We start from the raw sequence: 10,731 nt of genomic DNA, 5'->3' as shown, positions 1-10,731 counted from the left end.
GGCAGCTTCTGCACCTGTGGAGCATTGAGCGTCAGTACGCGAGAGGGGGGAGACGGGCATGCACATCCCCTCTTCACCTAAAACATTCACCTGTGCTAGTCAGGCGAGCAGGTTTGCCGTAATCAAGTGATGCAACCATCCCCTTTTTACGCCAGCTATTTCAAGTCCTGTGGTGATGGAGAAATGGTGACGGGAACAGGCAGAGGATGCTGCTGGAAGTTCTTAGCCTTGACTCTGCACGCAGGCGGCTGCCAGGTGATGGTCGTCCGCCGTAAACCTAGGGCAGATTCGGCGCCCGTATCCTCTTGCAGTGACAGAGCAGCCCTCTTTAGAGTTAGCACTGCTCTCCCCACATGGGGAAGGGGAGATAAAAGGATCCCTAAACAAAGCCTGCCTTACTTGCACCTGGCAGGAACCGCACCTGCCTGGGCATCCAACTAAACGGTCGTACAACTAAGGATAACAAAGCAAGAAAGCCTCTAACCATTGGGGCATGGAACGTGAGAACGCTGTTGGACAGAGGACACAGACCAGAGCGATGCACTGCTCTAATAGCAAGGACGCTTGGACAATACCAGGTGGACATAGCCGCATTGAGTGAGAGCAGACTTGCATATGAAACTTAACTGCATTGGGAAACCGGAAAACGCCCAAAGACACTCAGCCGTGGGATTTGCCATACGTACTCAGCTCGCAAGGCGACTAGTCAGCTTGCCACAGGGCATCAGCGATCGCCTCATGACCCTTCGGCTGAAACTCTAGAAAGACTGCAACGCAACAATTGTCAGCGCCTACGCCCCTTCTATGACAAACCCAGATGAAGTGAAGGAAGCCTTCTACGAAGAGCTCAACCAGCTCCTCTCCAGTGTTGACCGCAGAGACAAACTCATCATCCTTGGAGACTTAAACGCACGAGTTGGAGTAGACTACACCATCTGGCCAAACATCCTGGGTCACCATGGAACTGGCAAGTGCAACTCCAATGGCCTGATGCTACTGTCTCTGTGCGCACAGCACGAGCTAACCATCACTAACACTCTCTTTCAACAAGCTGACAAGCTGAAGAACACATGGATGTACCCTCGCTACAAACAGTGGCACATGCTGGACTACGTAATCGTCCGCCAGAGGGACCGCAGAGACGTGCACATCACACGCTGCATGCGTGGTGCCGACTGTTGGTCTTATCACCGCCTGCTACGGAGCAAGATCAACATCCAGCTCACCAGAAAGAACAAATCAGCAAGAGAGAAGCCACTAAGGTAGTTGAATGTAGCTCGCATTCCACCCAACAAAGAAGAGCTGTAAGAGAAGCTAGAGGTAGCTACATTAACATCACGGGCGAGGATATAAAGGAAGATTGGAGCACTTTCAAAGAAGCCGTCTACAACTCTGCAGCGAGTGTCCTTGGATACGTTGAGCGAAATTATCGAGACTGCGAATTGCGTGCGAATTTTTTGAAATGTATGCCATTGTATTTAATAAACGCAGTGTTTTGGGAGATGTACCCAAAAGCCAAGAAATGAAAAGAAACGTGAATATTCATGATAACTACGATAAATAATGTTATAACAAATGCCTTCACTTGGCCCCAAATGTGGACACTGTTTTTTTCCAAACCAAAACAAAATGGGAGGGAAAACCGGCGGATCCGGTAAAAAAACCCTCCAATAAAAGAAAAAATAGAAAATTTAGAAGAATTGCTTCAAATTTTTGTAGTGTTTTATGATGTTTTATGTTTTTGTTGTTTTCGATGATCCCGATGATCTACTTTAACATGCAGCGTAGTCAGATCGTGCGTCTTATACAGTCGTATAAAAAATTTAAATTTACGGAGCAATAAAAATGTGGGCTGACTACCCTATTGACAAAGCAAATATTTTTTGTTCGTACATAAGAAACGCAAACTTTTGTAGAGCACAAAAAATGAAATAGTGCAGACTGTTAACAAAAATTGTAATCAATAGACGAAAAACGAAAACTAATAGCAGCCATATATAAATCATATATAAAAATTATTCAGTACGTAGGAACCTGACCAGTCACCTGCCCATAACAATTAAAAATGAAATGACTATTGAGTCGTTGTGACTGATATAAAATTAATTTTTGATGTCTGCTAGACTATATTCCATTGAAATTTTCTATGACGCCTCATTAATTAATAGCTGGCTTTCACTCGTGTGTTTTGTCAGAAAATTTAACAATTGTGAACATTTAGTTATACGGAAATTTTTAACGGTCGAATTTGAAAATGCGTTGTACTGATGGACATTATGGATAAATAAATTAGGAAGTGTTCATTTTATAATAACGACGCTTGTTCCTTGCTGTTTCTGCTCGACTTCGTCGTTCATTCATTGTCCAGTTAGAAGGCCTACAGACATAGCTACTCTATAAAAAACACGTTATAAATGTCAGCATAACGAAGGAACAAAAACAGAAATTAACTATATTAAAATGAACAAAGCTTTAATACCTGATTTCCAAGGGTTGTCCTGGTCAGTTTGATCCAGGCGACTTGGTCGGTCTCTTCCTTTTTTTCACCGCTTAGTTTTTACGTTGTATCGTTGAAATTAATTGTAAAATTTTTATCTTAGTAATTCAATGAACCATACTTGCATCATTGCAACTTTCTTAATAAACGTTAAATTAAATTACTAAAAAGTAGCGAGTGAAAGCCAGCTATTTTCTCACAGCAAGTGACATCTTTTATTGACACTTTTTTTAAGTTGGGTGTTTTTTATGATTAAGTTTCAAATTATAAAGATAGACCATCAGGATCCTTTATAACTATCTCATGCAGTTACTGATACAAGTTAATTTTAACAATTTTATCTACTCAACTTACAAACCACAAGATATAGATCGTGTTTTTTCATTCGCTTGTTTTCCATCTTCGTAGAATGTAGTCCATTTTTATAGAGAAATCACTTCAAAGTAAATGTTCATACGTACATATGACGTTATGCGATGTTTATTCAACATGTCGATACCATTCCATACACAAAGTAAGGAGCATCATCAACCAATAAAGTAGCTACTGATATGATGAATCGCCATTTCGATATACTACAATTCACAATGCAATGTTATGGTAACTTCAAGCGAAGGAAAAGGGACCGCACTTCAATACCCCAGTTTTATCATTACTCAAAGAATGCTTATTGCAGAGTTGATCTTCTGTGAGTATCAGTTCACCACCCTTATGTGGGTTCATATAACAATGGAGCCCATCATCATTATATGAACAAACAACTGACATCAACAAAGAATCCAAACTACAAATAAACATTCTTTGCCATGAATCACCATGACACATGAGTAATGACATACTAGTAAGAGTAATTGAAGTGAATGACACAGGTGGCAAAGGGACTTTCACAACTCCATTCTTGTGGGATCTACAATATAAGAAAATATGAAACACATGTATGAGATTCATGATGAATAACTCTGCATATAACGTTAGTTTGCGGTTTACATTCTTACTCAAATAGATTGAGAAAGAACAAATTGTTATATGTTTTCTGTTTGACTATTTAAACGGTAGAACATTCACCTTCATTGCACGAATAGCTTTAGTGAGTTGAGTTTAACGATGTAACTAATTTCACACGATCAAAGACTTATAATCGTGATGAAAGCATTTTACAGTGAAAGCTTTCAAATTACGAGGCCTACACTAAGACCAGTTCATTATTCCATGTAACTCATACTTCAGTATTCGTCAGTAAAAAGACAGAATTTGCCTTTCTTCCTACAACGTTAAGTGAGTAATTTTCTGTTGAAAAACATGAATTTAAACATGTAACGTTTCTTTAATTGACGTATAATTAATTGTATTTCTTCGAGCATGTCACATTAAAGATATGTAACTTCATGCGTTTTAAGACCTATTTCAAACATCGCATTTTACATGTGCCGAATGTATTTAAGACAAAAGATAATAAGGTCTTTTATGTCATTATCTTTTGTTTTAAATGCATTGGGCGCATGTAAAATGCAATGTTTGAATCAGGCCTTAAAAACGCATTGAAGGATTACATGTTGTCTTTGTGAAAGGTGACATGCTCCGAAGGAGCAATCACAATAATACTTTTAGTTATGACGTCAATTAAAAAAACGTTAACATGTTTAAATTCGTATGTTTTACTTCAACAGAAAATTCAAATGACGACCGCTAAGGTTCTTGAAAGTTAAATATTCGCTCTGCAAATTATTTACCATTCAGTCATAGTGGACTTTGCTTTAAGAAACTTGACAATTTACAAGGTGTAAATACTGTGAAATCAACTCAAAAATCTAGCAAAAAACTTTTTCTTAATGACCAAAGAATGAAAAAGGTTACTTTCAATTTCGCGTTGGAAATGGGCTCTTGGTAGATAAATGAAAAATGTGCCACAGGCAAACAAATAGTAAAATATCTTCGTAAAATGAAAGTTTCAATGAGAAAAACATGTTATTTTATCATTATGAAAATGATATCTATGTTCTTTTCACATGCTTTCCTTGACTTTGAAAAATGTTCAAAAAACAATAATTTTACATGGGTAAACAAAGAAATTGTTCCCGTGAGATGAAACGTAACATGTAAAATTTACCTTCCATCTTTACTAAATGATGTTTGTCGAACGGCTGCTGTACATTTAGGGTGAGAGAGAACTTTCTGCCTACGTGATATTAAACAAATAAAATTGCATTAAGATGATGTATGTTGTTACCATTGAACATGGAACGCTATCTGAAGCAAATAATTAAAGCCAAATCTTACATCCAGACACGCGAGATTACACGCAGACACGCGTGTTAAGTGTTTCGAGATTTTCTCGCGGAGTGAAAATTGATTGACTACATATGTCCCCTGGAGTCCTCGTCATCACCACGACCATCCACTTGAGGCATACGTAAAGGTGGTTTCCAGTCCATTTCCTCTTCATCCCATGAACTGCAAGTGAGGAAGACAGCTACTCAAAACTTCAGAGAAGATTGATTGTTTTTCATTTAAGATGTTTACTGTGTTTGCCCAGTATTATGAAAAGCATGGAGACCTTTGAGAGAACTCGATCAGTGATGACCAAAGTCAAAGGCTTGCACCTGCTCCAAAGTTCTCACAAACGTCACCGAGGTTTGCATAAACCTGTGTAAACACAAAAAACATCTTTTACTTCTTTGTAAAATAACGATAATACAAAACAGACAAATTAAAAACAAATGTTTTAATTTTTTCTGTAACATGTATTCATGATTGATTTGGAAATTCTCTTTTATTGATTTTAATTGATTGAGCTCAGATAGGTTCGCTTATGCCAAGTAAATATTTTATTGTATGATTGTAACTTGAAATAAGTTAACAAAACTCATCAGAACCTTGGTTTATTGTTGCTTCACACTGCGGTTGCTTGCCTTGTCAAAGAATAGTTTGAGAAAATTCTTTAAAGTCTTCGGGGGAAAGATATTTTTCCATTGTCTCCCACTCACTTTGACTGCAAGTTTATTTGAAATTTATAAAAATATAAAAATAAATTATTAAACATCACAAGATCAAATATTACATCACTTTATTTCTTCCATCAATAATTTCTATGGTTTTTTCTTTGAATTTTTTCAAGATTCAATACAGGTGTTTTAATACCAGTGTGCAAATTAACGGTGTGCCATATGCAATTTACACATCGTTTTAGCTAAAATGAAAATAATTGCACATCACTTTTTCAAACGATATGCAAAAAAAATTCATTATTGATTAGTACCACATAAATTGAAAAAAGTTTTCAAGCTTAATCTTTACAGATCTGTACTTTATAAACGAGTGCGCTGCACAACATTAAAATACATGTTGACACAATGTCATAAAATTCAAAGACGTTGTCGCTGAGACTGGGAAGTCTGTCAACAGTCAACATACATGGTGCTTATATGCTTATGATAATAGGGAGTAATACATTATTAATGTCAATTTCTGCATTTGCATTTTTTGTAAACCGTTACATACTGTTTTTGACATCATAGCTATTTTGAGCATTTTCGGTAAAATCAGGAAACATTTTGATTTTGATTCTTAAAAGAAGACAAAAAAACTTAAATAAGCCAAATTTAAAAAACAAACCAAAGGGAATTTTGATTTTAAATAAGCCTAACGTGAGAAAAAGAAACGAAATTTGGCTCAAATTATTAAGCGAAACTGGCAACCTTGAACAAATATGATGTTTTTATCGTAAGTAAACATCAAGGATGTTACTGTTAATAATTAGAAAGCAAAAGTATATTCGGTTATTCTCTTTTCACTTTTGCTCAAAAAAGAGGAGAGAATAACATTTCTCTCATACGTTTGTAACTGGATCAGCGGTTATAACGAAAAACACTGTCGTAAATCAAATGAATTTGTGCAGGTTTAAAAATTTTAATTTAGCAATAAGCGCTATGTAATAATTAACGTAATATCGATTTGATTATGCCAACTAAAGAAACACTTTTGTCAAAAAAATTGCACATCGTTTTTTCTCAACTAATTCACGCACTGAATACGATCTAATGACAAAAATGTTCAATTTTTACCTACGATGACGATGTTTAAACTTAAGAAAACATGAAATTTTATGCACTAGAAACAGCTCATTGTGGGATATATAAGTCAGAGTCGTATAAATCATAAATACCATAACAAAATAAAATACATGAAATGTATTGTAAGCTATATAATGATGTGACATGTATTTTTTGTACCTTACCTTGTGAAACAAGAAGAGCAACTTGTGAAGATAGTCCAATATCTCGTCTTCGTTGTCTTTCATCTTCCCACATAGCAGTTATACCAGGATTATGACCAATACAACCTTCATAAACATAATAAATTCATTAAAGATGTATAAACAGTAAAATGAAGACATAAAGATAAGTAAATTTTACTTTCAACATTTATTTGATTCAAGATGTCTTCAGCAATTACATCAACTTCAAGTTCACAATGACTGACTTTTTTTACAGTAGGATCCATGCATAAATTTCTGAATAATGACAAATAACAAACGTTAAATTGTTGAAAGTTCATTGTAAAGATAGTTATCACAAAGAATCATTTAAAAGTTAAAGTAATTTTTTAAATGTAAATTTTGTAATCTCGATTGAGCGTTGACTCTAAATCTTGGGATAAAAGATATGCACATTTGTCAAATTTAGGATTAAGGACTTACACAAATCTTTTTGGTTTCAATTAATCTTCAAATGTAAAATATATGAATCAGACAAACCTAGGAATAGTGTCTTCACTCCAGTGCTACAGATGATGACACAAAAACATTTTGCTAGGTATGTCCTTAGAATTTGTGCCTAATTGGAGTGAAAAGATCACTTCTTCACGTGATAGTACACGTGATTTTTCTCTGGTCCATATTTGCTCAAGTTGTTGTAAGATAGATTATTTAATATATTTGTTTGCATCAAAAGTTAACAAAAATGACAAAACTTTGCATGATGAAGTGTCAAGTCCAAACGCTATCAGTTTTGTAGTGTCTATGATTACTGAGATGTGACAAAATTATTCAAAATTAGAGACTTCGAGATTAATTACTCTGATATTCCCTTCTTAAATAAAGATTGCCCTTAAAATCTTGAGCCCTCCAACTTTTACTTGCTTGTCATGCCCGGATCAAAATATTTGTTTATCCTTATCAAAATTTTACAAATCGATAAAATTTCATTGACAAAGTTTCAAAGTTGGAACGCTGAAAATTTTAGATAAGCTCTGTTTATCGATTTTCTTAACTTCCTAAGATATAAGTCTTTAATTTTTGAGCTATTTTACTTTTTAAAGGCCGGCTGCCCGTCTTCCTTTATGATTATTTCAGTTAGTTTGCTTGTAAGTCCGGATGTTCAATAATTGAAATAAATAATAGTTAACTGTGAAAGATTTATTGGCATAAAGCTTTTAAGTCAAAACTTATTTCTGTTCCCTTCAGTCATAGCTAAAATAAAAAATTTGCATTTCATATTTTATTGGGTATGAACAGAATTCAAAATTTTACAATAAAAACAGCAGGTGATTAAAGTTGAACATTTATTGAACATTCCAATTTCTTTATTACCAAACAGAAGCAAGGTCATCACGTAGCTTGTTGCGTCTTCTTTAATCTTTCTAAATTTGTTAAGGTATGTTGATTATAAAATTTACCTATCAGATTGTAGTTGTTTATTTTTGTGTCTAGAATTTTGTTATATTTGTCATAATAAACATGAATGTCATTTTCGCGGTGTAATTCGCGCTTCAAATGTTTTATGTTGATACGTCTGTTGATTTTGGTGGGAATTTCTTAATAACACATTATAAGAGTTTGTCATTTCAAAATACTAACCTTTCTTGCATTGTCACAAACAATTAATTTCGCTTGTCTTTTAAAATATTGGTAATACGGCAGAGCTATTAAATCAACAAAATGAATCCAAATCATGACACGTCACAGAATTTCAGTTATGCATATCATAAGTGCGGAATGAGTTTATTTTTATCTAACATGGCTTTTATCAAGAAGAATTTTTTTGTCTTTTATACAGTCATTTATGTCTTTATCTTTTTCTTATTACAGATGATGACACAAAAACATTTTGCTAGGTATGTCCTTAGAATTTGCGCCTAATTGGAGTGAAAAGATCACTTCTTCACGTGATAGTACACGTGATTTTTCTCTGGTCCATATTTGTTCAAGTTGTTGTAAGATAGATTATTTAATACATTTGTTTGCATCAAAAGTTCACAAAATGACAAAACTTTGCATGATGAAGTGCCAAATCCAAACGCTATCAGTTTTGTAGTGTCTATGATTACTGAGATGTGACAAAATTATTCAAAATTAGAGACATCGAGATTAATTACTCTGATATTCCCTTCTTAAATAAAGATTGCCCCTAAAATCTTGAGCCCCCCAACTTTTACTTGCTTCTCATGCTCGGGATCAAATTATTTGTTTATCCGGATCGAAAGTTTATAAAATGACAAAACTGCTTTGATAACGTTTCAAAGTTGGAACGCTGAGAATTTTAGAGAAGCTCTGTTTATCGATTTTCTTAACTTCCTAAAATATAAATCTTTAATTTTTGAGCTATCATATTTGTAAAGGGCTGGCTGCCCCGTCTTTCTTTATGATTATTTCAGTTAGTTTGCATGTAAGTCAGGATGTTCAATAATTGAAATAAATAATAGTAAACTGTGAAAGGTTTATTGTCATAAAGCTTCCAAGTCTAAGCTTCTTTGTGTTTACTTCAGTCATAGCTAAAATAAAAATTTGCATTTCATATTCTATTGGGTATGACCAGAATTCAATATTTTACAACTAAAACAGCAGGTGATTAAAATCAAGCATTTATTGAACATTCCGATTTCTTTATTATCAGGAAAAAGTAAACACATCATGTAGTTGGGTGCGTCGTTTTTAATCTTTCTGACTTTGTGAAGGTATGTTGATTTTAAAGTTTACTCGCCTTGTGTAACAGTGTATTTTAACCTTCTGATTTAATGTTTTGTGTCCATGTATCAATTGTTTTGTTTTGATGTCACGAATATTATAGTTACATATAACTTATGTATTAGTGCCACGTATGTTTTATATGGAAAAATTTTCTTCATTTTGGTGGGATTGTCAAACACAGATAAATTTTGGATACATTACACATGGAAAATACGACTTTCCTCACATCAATACCAATTTACTCCAATCGTTTATTTCAAATTATATTAATACAGCAAAGTTACAAAATTAACGTGTTGAGTCAAGATTATGACATGTCAAAGAAGTTCGGTGTGGATTCTATTAACATCTACAGAGCAGAGATTACACGAGATACTACGCATGCGCACATTGGTCTTTATTCAAAGATAGTGGCACATGAACCGCTTTAACGTGCATATGAACGATATGAAGGGAGGCAGTAGCAAGATGGGGGTGCGTGTAATCTTTGCTTTGTAGATGCTAATAGAATCCCAATCGAACTTCAAATTCAGGTAAGTCTCGTTCAATTTCCTAATTCTATTAGCATCTACCGCAGAGATCCCACAAGATTTGAAAGTCATGTGGACACAATTCAGGCCTACACGCAAATACGACATTAAGTTATAAACATATTTTAATTGGAGATGTATCAAACATACCCAGAAATAGTAACAAATATGAATTTAAATATTTCCTTCTCTTGCACTACACATGCAAGTATATTTCTTCTGAAGTCCCTGCCAAGTTGAACTAAAGAGAATTCTCATCCAATATCTGTCTTATTGGAACGCTGAAAGAATGGCATTCCCAAACTCCGCATTGTCACATTGAGACACAACGTTCTTATTGTAAAGCCAATGAAAAAGGCAATCACTCTTCCAACTTGCAGATTTCAGTATAGAGTTTATCGAAACATTACATTGCTTTGATTTACTGGTGGCTGCGGCTCGTGTACTATGTGTTTTGCACGTTTCTATATCGATGCCTGCAGCTTACATCACAACCTTTATCCAACGAGATATAGATGACTTTGACACTTTATGAAAGGGTGGAATTGTGCTAAGAAATAGTAAATTTCCTGAACCCAAATGGGAGCAGTGCATTTAAAATATTCTTTCATGACTGAGGCAACACATAGTCCGTGATCTCCAGGGAACTTTAGTATAACTAAATTAGGTTCAATGCGTGTTGGTCCAGACTGTTTGGCAAGTTGGTCGATATAGAAGGTGTATGAGTCCCCTTCTTTCTT

The 10,731-nt window shown here is 34.7% G+C and overlaps 1 protein-coding gene across 1 annotated transcript; it reads right to left on the bottom strand.

Moving 5' to 3' along the window:
- Window positions 1-4,851: 4,851 nt before the first annotated feature.
- LOC124457358 (DNA polymerase zeta catalytic subunit-like) lies at window positions 4,852-6,999 on the bottom strand. Its single transcript, XM_047007625.1, has 6 exons — window positions 6,910-6,999; window positions 6,732-6,836; window positions 5,996-6,060; window positions 5,622-5,684; window positions 5,482-5,486; window positions 4,852-4,948 (listed from the first exon to the last, which is right to left on the bottom strand). Exons 1-6 carry the CDS (start codon window positions 6,995-6,997, stop codon window positions 4,852-4,854), a joined length of 423 nt encoding a protein of 140 aa, XP_046863581.1. The 5' UTR covers window positions 6,998-6,999.
- Between the last annotated feature and the right edge of the window lie 3,732 nt (window positions 7,000-10,731).

Source organism: Xenia sp. Carnegie-2017, unplaced genomic scaffold, assembly GCF_021976095.1.
Source record: "Xenia sp. Carnegie-2017 unplaced genomic scaffold, XeniaSp_v1 HiC_scaffold_6, whole genome shotgun sequence".
NCBI classification, from domain to species: domain Eukaryota; kingdom Metazoa; phylum Cnidaria; class Anthozoa; order Malacalcyonacea; family Xeniidae; genus Xenia; species Xenia sp. Carnegie-2017.
The sequence above is the reverse complement of the archived record's forward strand: the minus strand, read 5'-3'. Positions and strand labels throughout refer to the sequence as shown.